At 41.0% G+C, this 23063-nt stretch overlaps 1 protein-coding gene across 3 annotated transcripts in view; it reads left to right on the top strand.

Annotated features, from left to right (window-relative positions):
• Positions 1–19924, top strand: part of DDC (dopa decarboxylase) — a 109487-nt gene extending 89563 nt beyond the window's left edge. For all 3 annotated transcript variants that reach the window (XM_075212641.1, XM_075212639.1, XM_075212640.1), the window contains exons 12-15: positions 1644–1742; positions 11328–11429; positions 17514–17729; positions 19714–19924. In XM_075212641.1, the coding sequence (XP_075068742.1) occupies positions 1644–1742; positions 11328–11429; positions 17514–17720 (408 nt within the window). In that variant the 3' untranslated portion in view covers positions 17721–17729; positions 19714–19924. The remainder of the gene's footprint in view (positions 1–1643; positions 1743–11327; positions 11430–17513; positions 17730–19713) is intronic.
• The last annotated feature ends 3139 nt before the right edge of the window (positions 19925–23063 follow it).

Below are 23063 nucleotides of genomic sequence, written 5' to 3' on the forward strand. Positions count from 1 at the left end.
CCTCCAGGTAGATACTCAGTGAGGCCCAGTGGAGAGTGCAGAAAGGAAGATCTGCGAGAGGTGTATATGGAGGTTTGGGTAGCAGCAAGCAGCAGACTGGATCAGGCAGGTTGATAATCTGCAACAGTTAGACAGCAGAGTCCAGGTAGCTACAGTAGGAAACTGGATCAGAGGGTGCGATGTACTGCGGCAGGTAAACACCAAAATCCAGGTAGCTGCAGTAGGAGACTGGATCGGAAGGTGCGGTGTACTACAACAGGTAGCTACTGGGATAGAGAAGGACACACTAGTAATATGGCTGAATAACTCAAAGTCACAAATGGGAACACAGCTTGTAGAGGCAGTACAGATAAGCTGGATAGCAGACCTAACTCAGCGGCTGAAGAAGCAGAGAAGCCTGGCTTAGTCAGGAGGCACGAGGTACAGGATAAATCACGATAAGCAGGGCTCAAGATCTTGCCAGGAGGCATGAGGTACTGGATAAACCAGGATAAGCAGAGCTTGAGGTCTTGCCAAGAGGTACGAGACACCAGATTAATCTATGGGTGACAGAAGAAGGTTAAACAAGCCAAAGGAATCCGCTTGTCTAGCCAGTGTCCGGCTCAGGAGATAAGCAACAAAGCCGAGGAACAAGCTGGGGTTAATAACAGGAAGTCAGACACAGGATACTCAGAAGAGTCAGTAACTACAGGCAAGACAACAATGAACTGCCACATATTTCTGGGAGAGGCAGACTTATAAAGGTAGCGAACAGCTGTGAGTGCTGATTGGAGAATGAGGTAACTCCTGCTAGTGAGGTGATGTGTGTAATGGTGAGACAGCAACACCTCTGGTGGTAGAGGGGTACTGCAGGCCAGATACACACAAAGGCAAAGCATAGTTCTTGGCAGACAGGAGCTGCATGAGGCAAGCAGTATCTCAATGGAAGATGCTGCTGTGCAGCCAGAAGCAGATCAGACAAGTAATTTATAATATACCCAGTATATTTAGTAAATATGTCCAAATAGGTAGTGTCTAAATGTATTGCAATTTTTCTGGGACTAAGACAATACAAACCTTGTTATAAATAGGATGTAAGCACTAAGTGGTATTAAGCGGGGATGTAACTAGACATATGTGGGATGCCGAAGCAAAATAAAAGGGCATCCATGTAGTGTCCAATGGTAGATCCTGGACATTGGAGAAGGACTGCACCCCTTGTTACTGTGGTAGGTTTGCTCTTTGTCTTAAACAATGTAATGTATAGTAATCACTGTTGAGTGTTTTATACATGTTGGTTGTCCAAGATCAATTTTTATAATTTACAGTCTATGGGGCCTATTTATTTACAATCAGAGTTTTGTCCCGTTAATTATCAAATGTCATCGCAGCCATGACAATTCACTACTGAAGTCATGTAAGGACAGCGCAACTTATAGGAGGTGGTCATTCTACATTCTACTTTATTGTCCCACAGATAATTATAAACTCTAGGGTTCATGCAGCCATAACTATTCAATAAATATTTGATGAGCTTGAAAGAGAAGGACAGCAACTATTAGGCCTCCAGTTATTGGAATATCCAATACTTTTTCTAATTTTTTATTGCCTAGTTTAGTGGAAATATTTTAAATGCAAATGTAATTTCGTTCTTCCATTGACAGCACTGGCAAATTCCACTTGGAAGACGATTTCGCTCTCTAAAACTGTGGTTTGTGTTAAGAATGTATGGTGTGAAAGGGCTTCAAGAATACATACGTAAGGTAAGGTCCACACATACTGTAAATAGCATATAGAATTTATTAAAACTGATACAAAAGTAAAAAAATATGCTTTAGTTTTCAAAAATACTAGAAAAAAAAGATAACAACATTAACCAGTTATTATTTTGTTCCCCTTTATTACACATTTGTGTTATGATCTCTAAAAAAACAAACAAACAAGCATGAAACTCTCATTATGGACATATTCCTGAGCTATAGAGGAAAAGTGTTATCGAATGTGGCATTCAAGTTATTAATAAGTTGATGCAAGAAGAAAAACAAAAAAAATAATATATAAAATGGGAGAAATGTACTCCATACTGTAAAATAAGGGTATTATAAGCCACAATGGAGTTCCAAGACTGACGACTGCTTTTGTACAGATCAGAGAGCTTCAAAGGTTTGTTTGACTAATGTCTGAGCACCTTATTGTATTCAGTCTGTAACTCCTGCTCATGCAGGATTTCCTGAGTTTTGAGGTGAGTGGGGATAGAACAACTTTAGCCAATCAGAACTTTAGTTCACAGCAGCAGGAGAGCTGGACTTGGTGTCTGTTCACTAATATGATTATGTTAGGGAACACATGACTGCAAGTGGCAGGGGCAGTGTCATTATATTAGAGATGCTCACTGACCCCCGTGTTTTGGTTTTGGATCTGAATTACTGTCGTGTTTTGGTTTTGCCAAACCGCCATTGCGTGTTTTGGTTTTGGTTTTGTTTGGTTTTGTTTTGCTATTTTGTTTAAAAACCAATGTTTTTGGGATAAAATAACCAAATGTAGTGCTCCACCTGTTTCTTGGATAAGTAATGTAATTGTAAAGCTAATAAATTATCAAAAAAAAGTTCAATTTCTGGTAGGCCTTCATTAATTCTACACACAAACCAGATTGTCTTCCTCTCCATCTATGCATATTGGCAATGCAGCCATCGTCTTTGGATGTATATTACACCCTACACTTATACTTAAATATGTAAAGAAATGGACAAAGGTAGTTTGGTTTCTGTCTCTCTAGGCCCCCCTCCACTTGTAGAAAATACAAAAAAATTCAGCCGTTATAGACTGTACAATATTAATTGAAATGGACAAAGGCAGTTTGGTTTCTGTTTCTATAGGCCCCACTCCACTTGTAGAAAATACTCAAAAATTCAGCCGTTATAGACTGTACAATATTAATAGAAATGGACAAAGCCAGTATGGGGTCACTCTGTGTATGACACCCTACCCTTAAGGAGAAATTGCCCAAACAGCAGCCTTTCAAGACGGTACGTGATATAGAAATGCCCCAAGTCCCTTTCCTCTCTGGGGGTAGATTGCACCCTACACTTAAATAGAAAGTTTTAAAAAGATGTTATCGTCATCATCTTCAGCTTCATCCTCACCCTCATCAGTGTGTACGTCATCATCACAGACTAGCAATTCATCGCTGCTTGAATCCGCCATTAGAGAACAGTCAATGCTTGGATGGTGAAGGCCTTCCTCGTGGATGATGTAGTTCATTTTTATAAACATCATTTTCTCCACATTTTTGGGAAGTAACCTTCTACGGCGATCACTGACCAAGTTCCCGGCTGTTCTGAACACTCTTTCAGAGTACACACTGGAGGGTGGGCAGCTTAAGTATTGCAATGCAAGTTTGTACATGCTTTTCTTCCCAGTAAGGAAAGGGACTGTCTGACACTTCCATATCAATTACCTCTTGAAAATAATCCTCCACCATCCTTTGCATGTTAATACTCATATTGGATGGAGTTATGGGCAAGGTCACACATTTTTTTTTGAAAAATCCTTCAAACCAGCCCAGATGTTAAACTGTTCTGGTCTGCCCTCTGCATCTTCCCTGCTTCTTTTTTGAAAATTTAATTTTTTACGAGCAGCAGCTGCTTGAGAAACTGAAGGAGGACACGTCGTCAAGCCAAGGCCTAGTTCAGCGGACAACTTGTGGAGCAATAGCTCCTTGCAAAAGTTCACATCTCGTTCATTTTGAAGCAGAGACTCAATGTAGGTCTTAAACCTTGGATCAAGCACAGTGGCCAAAACGTACTGATCCGAGTTCAAGATCTTAATAACTCGAGGATCATTGTGAAGCGATTGAAGTACTTGATCGACAAGGCCAACATACTTTGCGGAATTGCTTGCTTTCATCTCCTCCTTCAGTTTCTCAAGCTGCTTTTCCAATAGTCTAATTAAAGGAATGACTTGGCTCAAACTAGCAGAATCTGCACTCACTTCACATGTCACAACTTCAAATGGTTTCAGCACCCTGCACAGCACTGAAAGGATTCCCCACTGTGCAAGAGTGAAATACATCCCCCCTCCTTTCCCAATGTCATGGCTTGTGCAAAACGCTTGGATGGCTTTGCGCTGTTCCTCCATCCTCTGAAGCATGTACAGCGTGGAATTCCACCTAGTTACCACCTCTTGCTTAAGTTGGTGGCAGGGCAAGTTAAACTGCACTTGGAGTTGCTGCAATCTCCTACATGCTGTGGCAGAATGTGTGAAAAGGCCAGAAATTTTTACGGGCCACCGAATGCATCTCCTGCACCTCACAGTTATTTCGTAGGAAGCTCTGCCCCACCAAGTTGATGGTGTGAGCAAAACAGGGAATATGATGGAATTCACCCAGCTGTAATGCTCGCACTATATTGTTGGCGTTATCAGAAATGACATATCCTGGGGAGAGTTCAAGTGGTATAAGCCATGTATCAATCACATCTCTCAGTTTGCGTAACAAATTGTCAGCTGTATGCCCGTTAGTGAAGCAGGTGATACAAAGAGTGGCCAGCCTGTGACAAATGTTATGTAGTGGTGTACAGGCTGCTGCTGTTCCTGCTGGTGAAGGTGAATGACCAACCCAGTGGGCTGTCACAGTCATATAGTCTTTGGTTTGACCACTTCCACTTGTCCACATATCTGTGGTTAAGTGGACAGTGGGCAGAATGCCATTTTTCAGCACAATCTCTACATTTGTACACACTTTTTGGTATAGTTGTGGAATAGCTTTACGGGAAAAATGGTGTTGCGATGGAATTCTGTAATGCTGACACAAAACCTCAATTAACTGTGAAAAACCAGCTGCGTTTATTGTGGATATTGGACACAGATCTAACACTAACATGGCAGCCATGGCGTCTGTGATTCGCTTGGCGACTGGGTGACTGCTGTCATATTTGCTTCCCCTACCAAATGATTGTTTCACAGTTAATTGTTGAAATGTAGGACTGCTCTTTTTCTTGCCCTTCCTCTGGGCTGACGTTTCACCCCCAGCAGCAGCGAGAGCAGCAGCAGCAGTGGGACTAACGCTTTCTTCAGAGAAATCAATTATAGTGCAAGAGTCATCCAGCCTTAATAAGTGGGATGCAGAGCTAACTCAGAGCGCTACTAAGGATATTGATAAGGATGGTGTGGTGGGTGTATTTTGGTGTGGTGGGTGTATTTTGTAGCCGTCGAGATGTCGGTGACTGGAGGGTCCTAGCTGATGATGGAGTGCTTGTAATTTTTTTGCAAGAACTTTCACCTTTTCCCAACACTTTGCCATGAACTCTCGTTAAATGGCGTAACATAGACGAGGTTCCAAGATGGTTAAAGTCCCTCCCCCGACTGACTGTAGCTTGACATACACTACAAATGGCTATACAATTGTTGTCTGGATTTGGGTAGAAATAATTCCACACATAAGAAGTGGATTTTTTTTGTTTTATGCCCAGGCATGACAATGGCCTTTTTCTTGTCACGTGCCAGAACTGCTGCCACTGGTGCAGGACTTACACAAACAACCTCATCCTCATCAACATCCTCATTAGCGCCCTCGTCGCCTACACAAATCTCCCCCTCATCCTCTTCTAATTCTAAAGTGGCATCCTCAATTTGTGTATCACCGGTTACACTCGGGCTGTTCAGGCACACATCAGCAGAACTGCTGAAAGGGCTCTTCTTTATGGGTACACTAACAGAATGCTCACGATTAGACATACCACTGTTGGATGGACTCTCCACATGGATTGTTGTCATTTCTGATTCAGAGCATACATTATCCTCTAATGCCTTACTGTTTTCTTGCAGCTCGGCTTTGACGCATAACAATAGTTGTGCACCACTTTTAGACTCCAAATTACTTGGTCTTGCTTGGTCATGAGTGACCGTACAAGAAGAAGGCTCGGTAACATTTTTGGATCTGCCACTAATAGAGAAAGGCGAATGCTTCATTCTTTCTTTGCCACTGCATGTGTAGAATGGCATGTTGGCAATTTTTTTTTTATCGGCACTCAACTTTTCCTCAGTTTCACTTCTTTTTCGCTTCAACACGGTAATTTTTTTTTGGTGTGTGTTTTTTTTCCTGATTTAAAAAGACTATGTACTTTGACATTGGCTTTTACCATATGACGCACTGGGAACACTACCATCAGGACTGGTGACAGAACCTGGTTGCTGATTCTGCTTATATGTGGACTGCTTTGAATCCATTTAATGAGCGCAAAGCACTTGTAGTGCCAAAAATTGTATTAGATAGATACTGCTGACAAATATGTCTTTTTATTGACAGCCAGAAAAAATTGTGTTAAACACTGGGGAATATGTGACAACCCAAAAGCACTTGTAGTGCAAAATATTGTTTTAGATACTGCTGACAAATATGACTTTTGACAGCCAGAAAAATTACTGTAAAACACTGGGGAATATGGGACACCCCAAAAGCACTTGCTGTGCAAAATATTGTTTTAGATACTGCTGACAAATATGACTTTGGACAGCCAGAAAAATTACTGTAAAACACTGGGGAATATGGGAGACCCCAAAAGCACTTGGAGTGCAAAATATTGTTTAAGATACTGCTGACAAATATTATTTTTGACAGCTAGAAAAATAACTGTAAAACACTGGGGAATATGGGACACCCCAAAAGCATTTGGAGTGCCAAAAATTGAAAAAAAAAGCCTCCTCTATCCTCCTCTCTTACTGCTCTAACAATTGCTAATACAATTGGTATTAATATTAGAATTTTATAGAATAGAATAGAAACAATAATGTGTTCAATTATTGCTCTGTCCCTGCGCTAATATAGCCTGTGACCTAACCCTGCTCTCTCCCTCTGTCAAATGGCGAGGGATTGCTGTGGAGGCTGGTATTTATGCTTTTCAAATCTCGCGAGAACCGAGCTCAGAAATACGAATACGTCACGATGACGTTTTGCCTCGATTTCGATTCTGAATGGGCGGAAGAGTACCGAGCCTGCTCGGCTCGGTACTCGGATAGGTGAAATTCAGATGGATTCGGATCTCGGGGAACCGAGCCCGCCCATCTCTACATTATATGAGCAGGGGAATGGAAGAAAGTAAGAAGTCATAGATTGAGGGTTGGATAGTGGAGAGTGTAGGGATCCCCAAGCATACAGTAGTAATATGAAGCGCCTATCAAACTAGAGCAGGTAACTATGGTGTCAAACGGATCTCTATATGAAAGTCACACATCCAATCTGCTATCCAAGTACAGTGTGTATTATTTCTTATAATACACAAGTGTTAATTAGAAATATAACAAGTTGATTGTATGAGGGAATCCTCATACCCAGGTGTGTTTTGCCTTAAGTAAGGCTAGGTACACACTGGAGCTTTTTGGTGCAATCACCGGGCCAATCAGCAGCCATACAACCGTTCGATCAGATGTCGGCTTAGTGTGTATAATGACACAATGGTCGAAAGTCGTTCCAAAACGTTGATTGTCTGCTCATTTGGTTGGTTGTACTGTTTAATATTTTCCTCCAAATCACCTAATGATCATGTGATGTGTATAAATTTCAGTTTGATCCATGACCAACTGCTGATATTTCTTACTTCCTTGGGGGGCGTGTGTATGTAAATTTCTCATGCTTTATGTCCCACATGATGCAGTGTCCGCACATCACTCAATTTCTTGGGGATATCGTTACATGGACCTCATATATTGTTACAGTGTCTACGAAATTCAGATCTTTGCTCATGACAATATGGCTGTAAAAAATCGCTGTTTGGACGATGGTTTTTCGTTAATTATCTAAAACGTGACTCGTGTGTACGCATTAATCGTCCGAGCGATCAGACCATTTTTTGTGACTGTATAAAAGCCTAAGTTAGCAGGTCAAGTGGTTTTCTATAGGTCATGGAAATTCAAGGTGCCTTCTAATACTCATTATAATTTTCATTATTACTTTGGAGTGCATTATTCATGTGCGTATACAAAAGATTTCCTGAATGCCAAAGTAATGAGATTAGAACTCTAGCAATCACTATTAAAATGACAGCCTTCATTTGATGGTATTTCCACCACTCTTTTTTAATCTGTTCATTTTTAAGTCTACCCTTTTAAGCCATCTAGTTCTAGTCTTCTCAGCTGTCATTAGAGGAAACATAGCATAGGCATCGAAAAAGGGGTTAGGTGAGCCACTGCGCACTTCCCCTTCTACTAAGTGGTGGCTGGGCTCATTGTTAAAGGAAGGGTTAAAAGTTGTCTTGACAATCAGCAACCTCCAGAATTTTATTGGTGAATACTGATGGGTGTTGCTAAAACAATTTACTAACAGTGCTTACGGTTATCTTTAAACTGGTTGTTAAGTTCCTGGCATTTTTTTGTGCAGAGAGTGGGAGTCCAGGGCCAATGATTAAGATGTATGCACCTAAGTTTAGGGGCAGACGGCTAAGGGAGCTAGACTTTGGTATCATTGTAGTAGTCATCAGATATATGGGGTCTGAGTTTTGGTAGCCATCAAAGATCAGGGGGTAAATGTATCAAGTTGAGAGTTTTCCAGCGGGTTTGAAAAAACAATCAGATTCTAGCTATGATTTATTTAGTACATTCTACAAAATGATAGCTAGAATCTGATTGGTTCCTATAGGCAACATCTTCACTTTTCAAACCTGCTGCACAACTCTCAGCTTGATACATTTACCCCCAGGTTTTTGAACTGTATTATAGACTTCAGGATCTGGTGACCCTTGTATATCTGTCACAAAAATGTGGTCATGAGAATGCACTTTGTATTATATATTGGTCACTAAAATGCTTTCTGCATTGTTAATCAGTGACTGGAATGCTCCTTGCATTATATATAAGTCACTAGGATGCACTTTGTATTGTATTTATGTCACTGGAAATTGTCTGTTTTGTATAGTGGCCACTAAAACACACCTTACAACTGTTTTGAGTTACGAAGGACAGTTCCAGCAATTCAGAAGTGTTTTTGCAGGAGGGGGTGGGATATTGGGGGCGGCCTAGTGCTCTTGGTTGCTCTTTGGAGGTTTGTCCATGTCCCCAATTCATGACCAAGGCCCAGACATGTGTGGCCATACCCCTTTGTCCTGATTTCAAGAAGACCAGTGTTTGGTGATATGCTAGAATTTTCTCTGTATATCGCTAACTAAACATGGTGGTGCCCTGGATTTATCTCTATTTCCTCAAGGGACGATGTTGCTATATCTACACATATACAGATACTACAGTGCACTTGTCATTAGCAGACAGTTTACAAAGTAATCATTTAAAGTGATGAATGTTTTATGTACTCCAAATTAGTACTTATGTGTTAGTATTATCATAGGAAAGTGGTGGTGGGGTCTATGGTTATTTGGGAGTAGTTTAACTACTATACTATAACTCACAATCTTTAATGTTGAATGATTTGGATGCTGTGAGACATATCATGCACTGCTTCACTTACTGTAGGACTTTCCTATGTTACCATAATTAGAGAGTTTGTGCTGAATTGTTCATAAAGTGATATTTTATATGCCTCAATAACTATTTTTATCCAAAACAAAAAGCATACTCTATCTGAGTTTGGGATTAATATTCAAACCCATTTTAAGCAAACTTGAAGTTCGATAAATGAAAACTTTTTATCATTAAGAAATTCTTCAGCCACTATAGCTGGCCACTCACATCACAGTCCAGTTTTCTTCAAACTCTTAATGATATGATACATATGTGGGTTACAATCCAGTACAATCAGATGTAGATGGACAAGTCCATTGATAATCTGAGTGTTATTGCAATAGAAAAATTTAATCCAAAGGATTAGAATGAAGCTGACTGACGTGTGTGTGTTGTAATCGTGCAATTAAAGTGTAACAACCCTATAACTGTGCAACATTCTGCATGCATTGCAAGTATCTTACTGCTCTGTCATATTAGAAATGTAACGTGTTTAGAGCCATCATTTATTTTATACATATTTACTGAATAAAAATCACAGCACAGTGGCCTAGTGGTTAGCACTTCTGCCTCACAGCACTGGGGTCATGAGTTCGATTCCCGACCATGGCCTTATCTGTGTGGAGTTTGTATGTTCTCCCTGTGTTTGCGTGGGTTTCCTCCGGGTGCTCCGGTTTCCTCCCACACTCCAAAAACATACTGGTAGGTTAATTGGCTGCTATCAGAATTGACCCTAGTCTCTCCCTGTCTGTCTCCCTCTCTGTGTCTGTGTGTGTGTCTATATTAGGGAATTTAGACTGTAAGCTCCATTGGGGCAGGGACTGATGTGAGTGAGTTCTCTGTGCAGCGCTGCGGAATTAGTGGCGCTATATAAATAAATGATGATGATGATGAATAAAAATGAGGATAAAAAAGGTTGTATTGTAACATGTGTACCTAAACAGTATATTGATATGATTGTACAGAAGTATAACAGTTTATTTGAAACAAAAAAAATTACTAAATTGATGTGTTCCCAATTTTAAGCCTAATGGACTTTTAGCACCAACTATTATGGGACCTTTATCTAATCATTTATCCACAGTGTTGACACTGAGGAATTCACATGAACTCATATATGCGTTCTCTGGTTCCCTCTAGTGTTCACATTGATTATTGCAGGTTTTTCATGTTCAGGAGTAGAAATATGCTCATATATTAAGCATGCAGTACTCACTTTAAGCAAATTTTCATAATACGGGAACACACAAAATAGTATAGTTTTAAAGTTTAGCATAGACTAAAGGAATTCAGTAAATGGACATTTGGGAATGATTAATTTACTAATGTTTATGTAAACTAGACCCAAATCTGAAAACTGCTATGTGCATACAAGGTTTACTATAAAGTACATATAGAAATACTAAAAAAAACTATACATATCAAAATATAAAGTAAATATTTAACAATGTTGTAACTTTACTGCCAGTTAGCTACAAGTAACATTAAGACTGACCTAAACACTGGACTAAAACCATCACAAGGTAAAATAATTATGCAAATAAGAATTAAGTATATACAGTAGTGATAATTAATAATATAAAGTAGATGTTATCATGTTTCATATAGCCTTATCATCTACCCTTTTATTCCTTTATAACATTCTATTTCCGTTTGCTGTCACATTGTCCTGACTTTAGAATATCATGTTGTAAAGGAGACATAATATATTTATATTATATAAAATATATTTTATATCATATAAAATATGATATAAAATCATATGAAATATTATATCAAATATATTTTATTTAATAATTAAATACTTTTTATTATTTTATAGTTTTTGTTTTAGTTGACTGTGACTTTTCTGAATTCATAGCCTTGCTCTATTATATCATTGTAAATCTGTCCATCTCTCATAGCATGTACAACTGGCACAGGAATTTGTGGAGTTTATAAAACAGGATGACCGTTTTGAAATCTGTTCCCCGGTTATTTTGAGTCTTGTATGCTTCCGTTTAAAGGTAGGATGTTAATTTATTTGTTTACAAGTCAAAATTTATTATGCTTATTTCACTTATGCAAGTCTTTGAAAGCATACATTATTTGTTTGGATGCAATTAGCTGTTTTCCTTTAAAAGCAGCAAAAGTAAGGCTGGTGGATTCATATAATTGCCATTAACCAGGAACCTGAAATAAGATGCCCCAACACCAGCAACCCAGCCCATGCAGGGAATATAATGTATCTTGTGACATCAATATAGTGTGATAACCATGTGATATATGATAATGTAGGGTAACATAACATTGATTATTTTACAGTTACATCAAAATCGAAGTGAGATTTGATCAAAAGGAATGTATTTTCCATCTGCATGTGCCACATCAGGTGGAGACAGGACAATGCCTCCAGAGTTTTTCCTGTCCCACTGGAAAAAGGTTATATGGGAAAGTAATAACTCAACCAATTAGTTAACTGAACTTGCACCCAAAACTGAAATATGCTACCCTATACCTTGAGTTTTGTGTGTAAAATGTTATATTGTATGACATTATACAGATTATTATCTATTAGCTTTTTTCTCTGTGCACCCAAAGTTATGAAAACATACAATGTATGTGCCAATTAATTGAAGGGGAACTGTGAAATTAAGGAACAATCCCAAACAGGACTAGTGCTTTGTATTTAAGATGTGCTATGAGTGTTTAAAGCTGGTCAAATTGCTAATATCTGCAGCAGATATTTAGAGCTAATTATGTTGAGTGTATATTACTCAGAAACTAACTAGGATGGTAAAATCACATCCCTGCTTTCATGTACAGAACAAGCTATATATGCTTGCTATGGAAAAGTCCACATTATAGTCCATATTATACTGTCCTGCATACACGAGCAAAGCATGTCCTTCTTTAATACTATAACTGACTATATTAAATAGCTTTGTGGTCTTTGTGAGGCCCTTGAGCATCCATTTTTGTTTGTATAATTGTTTTAGTACATTAATGTGATTTTTTTTATGTGTTTTGTGTTTTCGAGAGTAATATCAATTTGAAATACTTTCTTTTAAAAACAGCACACATCATTTATTTAATAAGATGTTAATTTCAATTCTGTATAAGCAGCAAAAAAAAATTCACAAGTGCATGTCATAAGCTTTTCGCTTTGAAAGATTATTAAACAATATCCACTTCATACCAAATGCATTTAAATGATTTCCTCCAGTGCTTTGAAGTTCAGAAGATTGCGTGTGATCCTGTTTATTTATGTTATTACAATCTGATTATACTAGCTTCTTCCCACTTAGTCAATTTGATGCCCCAGTTCTCACACTTGTGCTGAATACGGAGAGATGCCCCACGCAAAGGGTAAAATGGGAAGCTGCTGTGTTAACTAAGAGAGAACTGTTTTCCTTTGTGCTTGTGCCACATTTCAGATCGATCCCCTGCTGAGGTGAAAAGCAGCTATAGCCATCACTGTAGAACTCATTTTTCAGACGCTCTCCCAAACTCCTCAGTGTTTACAGTGGGGAAACTATGAACAAATGTTTTTTTTTTTATTCCTTGATCATTAACCACTCACGTCTCATACGAATACTGCATTTCCTATCCATGTCTTTTCCTGGTTCCCGTCCTACACAATAATCCACTTACTGGGTATTTCTTTGTCTGGATTCGCCTCCTCACTTCCTCTACCAGTTGGAGTACCACAAGGCTCAGTCCTAATACCTCTGCATTTCCCTTTGGGTTTTAGTACAGCCACCTCTATGCAAATGATACCCAAACGTATCTATACTCTCCAGATATTTCTCCATCTGTTTTGGCCCATGTTACTAAATTTATTTCTGCCATTTCATTTCACCACCTTAACCTCAGTGTTTTCAAAAACTGAGCTATTAATCTTTCCAACAGCCAACAGAAGCTAATTCCCTCTATTTCTGTTAATAATACAACCATAAACCCTATCTCTCAAGCTTGCTGTCGTCCTTTAATCCCAACAATCATTTTTTTCCAAATCCTGTTGCATACATCTGAGAAACATGCCCAGAATACACACTTTCCACAAGATAATTGCACAAACCTTAATTTAAACACTAATAACAATCTCCCGCTTTGACTATTGCAATGCTCTTCCTTCTGATCTTCTCATAACCAGACTTTCACCCTACAATATATGTTGAATGCTGGGGTTAGGCTAATTTACTTTGTAACACTTCTCCAGTTGTTCTTCTCTTACAGTTCTTACGTTGGTTACCTGTATTTAACAGAATCTGATACAAAATACTTCTAGTAACCTATAAAGCCAGTAACAAAACTACACCAACATTCATCTCTTCCAAACTCAATCCCTCTGCTCAAGACCTGGACCTCTGCTGCAGATTATGCTGGCTCTATTTAAATAAAAGTTGTTAATAACATGCAATCAAAGATATAGCTGTTATAGTAGCATATTTGCTTAAGAAAAATTTATTGTAAATTTGGATAACATTTTTAAGAATTTTATTTGGGCATTATTATTATTATTATCTTTGACTTATAAGGCGCCACAGGGTCCGCAGCGCCGTACATTACATATACAGAAAACAGAACCAAGACACAACATGATACACAAATATATACAAACACAGGTGACAGGGTAAAAGCAATCAGATTATATCTGACAGATAGTGAAAAGGATAGTAGAAATCAGCAAGAAGAAGGCCAAAGATTAATAAAACAGGGAAAACAGGGCTAGCGAAACAGGCCAAGAGGTACAGAGGGTGAAGGAACAGTAGAAGGAGCACACAAGGAAAGAGGGCCCTGCTCATGAGAACTAACAACCTAAAGGGAAGGGGGAGACACATAAAGGGTGGTACTAACTAGGGGAGAGAGCCAGGACAAGAAAGTTAGGAGGACTGATAGACTTGAATAAAGAAATGAGTCTTAAGGGCACGCTTGAAGCCTTTGAGAGTAGATGCTAACCTGATGGAACGTGGAAGATCATTCCACAGCAGGGGAGCAGCCTGGGCAAAGTCCTAAAGACGAAAGTGAGAGGAGGTGATCAGTGAAGTAGTGAGGTGGCGGTCAGAGGCAGAGCGGAGGGGGCGGGTAGGAGTGTAGGTAGAGATGAGATTGGAGTTGTAGGGAGGGGAAGATTGACTAAGAGCTTTAAAGGTGAGGGTGAGGAGTTTAATTTTAATGGTACTGAGAAGGAGCAGTTGGTGAGGTAAGAGGAAAATCAGGAGAGGACAGTGTTACATAGGTCTAAAGATTTGAGAGTTTGCAAAAGGAGTGCGTGGTCAACGGTATCGAAGGCAGCAGAGAGGTCAAGAAGGATAAGAAGGGAGTAGTGTCTATTGGATTTAGCGAGGAGAAGGTCATTAGTGACCTTAGTGAGGGCAGTTTCAGTGGAGTGGAGGGGGCGAAAACCAGATTGGAGCAGGTCAAGTAGTGAGTGAGAGGAAAGAAAGGAGTTGAGACGGTTGTAGACAACCCGTTCAAGGAGTTTGGAGGCAAAAGGAAGAAGCAAAATAGGGCGGTAATTAGAGAGAGAGGCGGGATCAAGGGATGGTTTCTTGAGTATGGGGGAGACAAGAGCATGTTTAAAAGAGGAGGGGAATATTCCAGAGGAGAGGGAGAGGTTGAGGAGGTGTGCAAGGTGGGAGAAGGCTTTGGGAGAGAGGGAGCGGAGAAGGTGGGAGGGGATTGGGTCCTGTGTGCAAGTGGAGGGGGTAGAGGAAAAGAGAAGGGTATGGACTTTATCTGCAGATGATGGAGTGAAGGAAGAGAAGGAGGGTGAGCTAGCTGGAGGGGAGAAAGGAGATAGCAGCAGCAGAGGAAGGTGAGAAGGGGGACAGAATGGGCATGGAGGGGGGCGTGGGTGGGGTAAGAAGGGACTGCTGGGAGATGTCATGAAGTATAGACTCAATCTTGGAGGTGAAGTGGGTAGCAAAGTCGACAGCAGAGAGCGTGGTGAGGAGTGGGAGAGGGGGAGGCGAGAGGAGGGAGTTGAAGGTGGCAAAAAGCCGACGGGCGTTGGAGGATTGGGAAGAAATGAGAACTTTGAAGAAAGATTGTTTAGAGAGGGAAAGGGCCGAACTATAAGAGGCAAGCATGAACTTGAAGTGGAGGAAGTCAGCATGAGTGCGTGACTTTCTCCAAAGCCGTTCTGCACTGCGGGAGCATTTTTGAAGATAGCGGGTAAGTTTAGTGTGACGAAGCTTGACAGTGACAGCCGGGGCGACAGAGTCAAGTGCAGCGGTAAGAGTGCGATTGTAGAAGGAGACAGCCTTATCGGGGCAAGAAAGAGTGGTGATGGGGGAGAGGAGCGAGCCCAGGGAGGAGGAGAAACTGGTAGGATCAACTGTGTCAAGATTACGCCTGGTGAGAGTAACCTTGGGGGCCGGGGACGATGAGAGGGGTGGAGAGATGCTAAAAGAGAGGAGATGGTGGTCCGAGAGAGGAAAAGGTGAATTAATGAGGTCAGAGACAGTACCGAGGTGTGAAAAAAACAGATCTAGGGAGTGTCCACTGCGGTAGGAGGGAGAGGAGGTCCATTGAGAGAGACCAAGGGAGGAGGAGAGGGAGAGAAGTTTGGAGGCAGCAGGGTCTGAGGGATTGTCTATAGGGATATTAAAATCCCCCAAGATCAGGGAGGGAAGGTCAGAGGAGAGAAAGTGAGGGAGCCAGGTGGCAAAGTGATCAAGAAATTGGAAGACAGGACCAGGAGGATGGTAGATAACAGCAACACGAAGGTGGACTGGGTAGAATAGGCGGATAGAGTGTACCTCAAAGGAAGAAAAAGAGAGGGAGGGTTCAGGGGGAAGAACCCGAAAAGAACAGCAGGAGGAGAGAAGTATGCCGACGCCACCACCTTGCCGTTCCCCAGGTCTGGGTGTGTGGGAGAACGACAAGCCCCCGAAAGAGAGAGCAGCTGGAGAGGTAGTGTCCTCAGGGGATAGCCAGGTTTCAGTGATGGCAAGCAGGTTGAAGGATCTAGAGATAAAGAGATCATGGATAGAGGTCAATTTGTTACAGACTGATCTGGCATTCCAGAGACCACAGGATAGGGGAAGAGAGGGAAGAGGAGAGATGTGGATGAGATTGTTGGGGTTGCTCGTCTGCAAGGGTGAGTGAGATATGTAGCGAGGGGAATGACAGGAAGAGAGGGTTGGAATTGGATGAGACGCAGAAATAAGAGGGGATTTGTCAGCAGACAGGAGATGAGGGGGAGGGAAGCAAGAGGTAGGGGAGGAGTGGAGATGGGGCAGATAAGGGGGTTTATGAATGGGAGAGGCAGAAGGTAGGAGTGACCTGAGGGAGAAGATTAGCTGGGGGGGAAGAGAGGGAGGAGGTAGGTAGGAGCAGATTGACGCTGAGAGAAGAGCAGTGAAGGGGACAAGAGGGAAAGGGTGTAAGTGGGTAAAGGGAGGAGAGAGGAAAAGATGTAAGAGGGGGCAGCATGTTAGATCAAGGGCCCAGAGGCACAGAAGAGATGAGAGGAGTGAAATAGGGAGGGGGATGGGAAGTAGAGACTGAGCTGGTTATACAAATCCACAGGACAAGAGGGAGCCAGTTCAAAGTTCAAGCTAAGTGGAGCAACAGTGTGGTTTAAAAGTGGGAATCCAAGCAGCATAAGAGGAATCATCAAGTGATAATACTGCAGCAGGCCTGAATACGTGTGAGAAACAGTTCAGCAGGGAGAGTCCAGGCAGTTAGCAATCCAGGTGGTGGAGGATATTAGAGCTCAGGGCTGAATGTTGAATGTTGTCCTCATGTAGCAGTGTTTGCAGGTAGAATGTTCCCCTCCTGTTCATCTCTTGTATATCTCTAACTATACTAGTTAATACACTTACAAGAATTCTCACTAGCTAACAGCCGCATAGGCTTAAACAGCCTAATACTGCTGTTTAAATAGGTTCAAATATCCATGTGACCACTTTCATGAGTTAACCCCCACTAATCACACACTACAAACAAAGTAATAAAATTCTTAAACAAACAAATAGAGGGTAACCATACCATATAAACTACAATATCTGCACAATTGATTGGGCATTTAAGGTGAAACATTCATTAGAAATTATGATCGTTTTACATTTTCTGCTTTTCACTTTTTTTTTTTATCATAGGGATCCAATGAATTAAACAAATCTCTCCTACAAATGATAAACAATTTGAAGAAAATCCACTTAGTGCCATGCTGCTTAGGGGATACGTTTGTTTTGCGTTTTGCTATTGGTGCTCGAACTGTAGAATCCAAACACATTATATTTGCCTGGAAGCACATTGAAGAATTGGCCACTGAAGTCCTAAAAACAGAAGGTGAACGAAAATAGCATTACCTGGTAAGAGTTTTGCCATTATAATTTCCATTTTCACTTTACTGAAGCGGTCCTGGACCTTTGGGTCACAATCCAAAAAAAAAATCATCATTTAAGGATGATCTCCATTATCATCTTTTTTAATTTTAATTTTTTTTTTAGCACCAAGTAATAAATTATTATTGACATTTTACCAGGAAGTCCAGTCCTGAAAAGGTTTAAAGTTATAACATTGAGATATGTGTGAATACACTATGGGGTATATTTACTAAACTGTGGGTTTGAAAAAGTGGAGATGTTGCCTATAGCAACCAATCAGATTCTAGCTATCATTTATTTAGTACATTCTACAAAATGACAGCTAGAATCTGATTGCTATAGGCAACATCTCCACTTTTTCAATCCCGAAGTTCAGTAAATATACGCTAAGGGTCATTTACAAACCTACAAGTATGCGCCCAGTATCATTGTAAATGAGCCAAAATTGCAATTAATAGCGTTTGTGTTCTGCTTAGCATTTGTTCAAGCTACAGTGGGTATTATAACATAGTTATCAAAGGACAATAAAGTCATACTTTCACATGTTATACTGATACGATTAATGGCCAGTCTGAGCCCACTTACAAATGTAAAACAATGAACATGAGGGTAGAACTAATTTGGAATAAGCTTATTTTAAGATGATGGCATTTCCCAACTAGAAGCTTATGGGATATTATCATAATTACTATATATAAAGCACCAACATATTACGCATCGCTGTACATTATCATCATCAGCTATTTATATAGTGCAACTAATTCTGTAGAGAACTCACTCACATCAGTCCCTGCTCCATTGGAGCTTACAGTCTAAATTCCCTAACACACACACACAGACACAAGGGTCAATTTGAAAGCAGCCAATTAACCTACTAGTAAGTTTTTGGAGTGTGGGAATAAACCGGAGCACCTGGAGGAAACCCACGCAAACACAGGGAGGACATACAAACTCCACACAGATAAGGCTTTGGTCGGAAATTTAACTCATGACCCCAGTGCTGTGAGGCAGAAGTGCTAACCACTAAGCCACTGCACTGTACATTGAGGGGAATCATGATACAAATAAATAACATACAATGACATGAAACAGAAGGTAAAGATGTTCTTGCGTCATGCCCAACGAATGTATATGATATCATAAGTGATGAATTTGACTACATATTTTTATTGTATATTATGTTAGATATTTCTTATAGAAAAATGTTTTGTTGTATTTTGGCAGAGCCACTTGCAAATATGTGTTCCATGATTTCATACAATAAGACAATATATACCCTTAGATATGAAGAGCCCCTCTTACAAGCCATTTGTTGATTTACTTTTTATCTCTCTCCTCCCTTTAATTTTCCACAATCAGCTCTTTAGTGTCAGTCCCATTTCATGCAAAAAAAAAAAGGGAGCAGGTATATTCGGTAGACATTCCAGTAGTAGCTTTGAGACGGTGGTGCACTGAGGTTTGCTTAGACAGTATAGCACATGACTTTCTTACATACTTTTAGCATACTTGCCAACTCCTGGAAACAAGTTTCCGGGAGAGGGGGCGTGACTGGAGGGCGGGAGGGGGTGGGGCGATGCCAATTGCGTCATTTTGGCCCCGCCCCCGCGACGGGTTAGTGGGTGGGTGGGGCCAAAATTACACGATTGGCCTCGTCCCGCCCCCTCCCGCCCTCCAAAATGGCATGAATCACAGAGAATCGCATCAAATGACGCGATTCTCTGTGAAACCTGGGATGCGGGAGAAATGCCAGCTCGAATTTCGGGAGTCTCCCGGACTTTCCGGGAGAGTTGGCAAGTATGACTTTTAGTAGCAAAGAGGCGTTTAAATGAATTTACACAAGATGCTTATTCTTTTAACACACAGACAAATAAACAAACTTTTATTTGATGTTTACAGACACCAGTATTATTATATGTGGAGATGGTGTGTACACTTTACATTTGCTGACCTTTTAATATTTTATTTTTAGGCCAAGATTCTACAAATGGATAAGTAAATGAAAAAGGCATATCGTTTGCACATTCAGTCCTTTTCTTGGAGTCTTTTTATTTTCTGACTGATCAAAAACAATGATGATCATCTGAAATATATGTAAAGTTTGCTGTATTTTGTATTGACTTGTAATTATTTCCAGCAAGAAACCAAACAAACTGTGGCCCAAAATAAAAACAAAAGAAACAGCTCGTATGTGATTAGTTCTTTACAAGATTCACAAATCTGCTATTTGCTATTAAATAGGTTTGTATGGGGGTGTATGTGCAGACAAGATGCACTAGTTTCAACTAGACATTTTTGAGCCCTATAACCACATTTTGTAAGGGCTCCCAAACAGATCAGGCTTTGACAGGAGGGGTGCAGTTGCATGGTAGCTATATTTTTGCTGCTAGGTCTTAAAGCTTTATCCCAGTACACAGGGGTGGATTGGAAACTTAAAGTGGCCCTGGAAAAAATTCTTGCAGTGGCCTCATGTGGGCAGTTACAAATCAACTGTGGATGGGACCAACACAAAAGTAGGCGGGATTTAGAACTACTGGAATACGGTTGTAGTAACATTTAGGAAAACCTAGATGTGATGACGTAAGACACAGTGGGTCATTTCTAAAGCAAAACAGGGAAAAAGCTACCAGTCCTGTGCTATAAAAATACATGAATCCTTTTACATTATCTGCGACTGGTTTATGTCTCTGTGCTCAAGCTTCTTTAGTTGCTTACTAACACATCCTTCCAAAATTTTCTTCATAGAATCATATCTGACTTTGTTTAATAAGTTTAACTATTACGAAACATGTTGGCAGAATCCTATTTGATCAGTCTGCCAGAGCAGTATATGAGCACCTCACCACGCTGTTGCATCTTTCCCTGACATCATCAGCTGTAAACTACCAGTCAAATCTCTCTCTTTAATATATAAAAATGTGTACTGTGTGTTTCAAAAATGCATTAAAAATAATCCTTATAATAAATGGCTAATCAGTGTGATCACCAGAAAAGTAAACCGCTTCAAGCATCTGCAAGAAAACACTTCTTTTGTAACAATTGTGAATGAGCCCTAAATGTGCCCAGTGATTGGTGGTGGTTTGATTTAATAACAGTGCAAAGAGGGTTGGCAGACAATGGCATAAGTGAAGGGGAGAGCTATTCCAAGAGTTTGCTGGTGATATAGTAAGTTTAAAGGAGGCAGGATTATTTATATTGTCAGTGCAATGGGGGCTGGCTATATGTTCAATAAAGTGATTTGAGAATGGGACCATTGCAAGGTAGAAGGCAGGGAATGGAATCAAGGCGAGAATCACTAAAGTATCGCTAGAGCTGAAATAAGGCTGCGGGGGGCCCAGGGCACTTAAGACAGGGGGGGTTATCAAATATGACAAATAAACTGGCAAAACTGTGTGCACTACTGTTAGGTACACACAGCTCTGCCTTCACACGTAGTACAGTGTGAAGTGGGACATACCTCCCAACTGTCCTTTCAGTCGGACCAAATCCTAAGCGAGACAGTCACCAAAATTCTGGACTGTCCCACCAGATTCAGGACAGTTGGCAGACTGTCCTGCTCTCTCCTACCTGTTCTTGGCACTTTCACCACCTGTGGCTGCTGAATCAGTTGCTGCTTGTCTGGATCCTGGAATGCTGGAGGCTCTATTTGGAAAAAAAAAAATGGGTACATGAAATTTAGAAAACTCCAACCATCCCTGGCATTTAATCAATAGCACCCACATTTAATAATTAGGCCTACTTCCCTCCCTCCAAACAGCCCCAGGAATAAATTAATAGCATTTACATTTAATATAACCATTTTCCACAAACATCACGGCATTAAATAATTAATAAATAGATCTCCTCCCCAAACTCAGCCCCACATTAAATTAATAGTCCCAAACCATCCCAGCATTAAATTAAAGGACCTTTCACTCCAAATTAATTTAATAGGCCCCAGTATTAAATGAAATTGTCCCATTAATAAATTAAATTGCCCCACGGTCACAACACAAATAATAGCACCCATTAAATAATTAGCCCCAACCTAAACCTTTAAATTAATACCCTACATCCCACCCATGAACTATTAAGACAGCCCCCTCCCTTCCCTCATATAACACACAATAAATTAAGACCCTCCCATTCCACCCTTTAGCAGACCCCACTCCTTTCCTACACACTCTTTAGCAGCCCCACTCCTATCCTACACACTCTTTAGTAGCCCCCCTCCTATCCTACACACCCTTTAGTAGACCTCCTCCTATCCTACACCCCCTTTAGTAGCCCACCTCCTATCCTACACACCTTTTAGCAGCCCCCACTCCTATCCTACACACCCTTTAGTAGCCCCCCTCCTATCCTACACACCCTTTAGTAGCCCTTAGTAGCTCCCCTCACACTCTTTAGTTGCCCCCCCTCACACACACACTTCAGCAGCCACACACACTTTAGCAGAGTGACACACACACACACACACAAACACACACACACTTTAGCAGAGTGACACACACACACACAAACTTTAGCAGAGAGACACATACACTTTAGCAGAGAGAAACACACACACACACACACACACACACACACTTTAGCAGAGAGACACACACACACATACACACTTACCTTGTTCCTTCTGCAGACTCCCCTCACTGCACACATGGGACAGCAGCTGTTGTGTGACACGTCCCATGTGACCTGTGTAAGAGACTGCAGCCACAGAGGAAGGCGAGACCGATCGGAAGAGGGATCCCCGGCCACAGTAAGGTGGGTCGCTGGTCCCGGAGGAGGGGCAAGTCACCAAGTACCACACATCCTCCCCCCATCCTCCGCTGGGAGGGGGCGCTACACATTTTTTTTAAAAATCTCTAAAAAAATACCAGTTGACCTCCTGAGGCCGTCAGCCTACCGGGACTTTTCCTGATAGGTTACATGGCCAATCCGCCCCTGCCAGTACAGCCTTTAGTCCCTCCCTAGCTTATATAAGCATTCTAACATAAGGCACCACCGTGATTCTCACACCACACCAAGGACATGTGGAGGCTGGACAGAGATCACAGAGCCTTTGATATCTGTCTAATTTCATGCTGGCCTAAAGATATCCTTCGATTCAATTATTTTAAAAATAAACAGTCCAAATTAATGGTTGTAATTTTACAGTGCCCAATATTTCGCGAGTGATCGTTGTAAAGAGGACACTTCTACAAGACCAGTGGCGGATCCAGGAAGGGGGGGGGGGCGATCTGGGCAATGGCCCCCCCTAGCAGGGGCTTGCTGCTGGCGGCTGCACACAATCAGAGCAGCCAGGCAGCACACTGTCACTGCCGAGCGGACCTGCACATA

The sequence above is a fragment of the Mixophyes fleayi genome, chromosome 5 (genome assembly GCF_038048845.1).
Source record: "Mixophyes fleayi isolate aMixFle1 chromosome 5, aMixFle1.hap1, whole genome shotgun sequence".
Classification (NCBI taxonomy): domain Eukaryota; kingdom Metazoa; phylum Chordata; class Amphibia; order Anura; family Limnodynastidae; genus Mixophyes; species Mixophyes fleayi.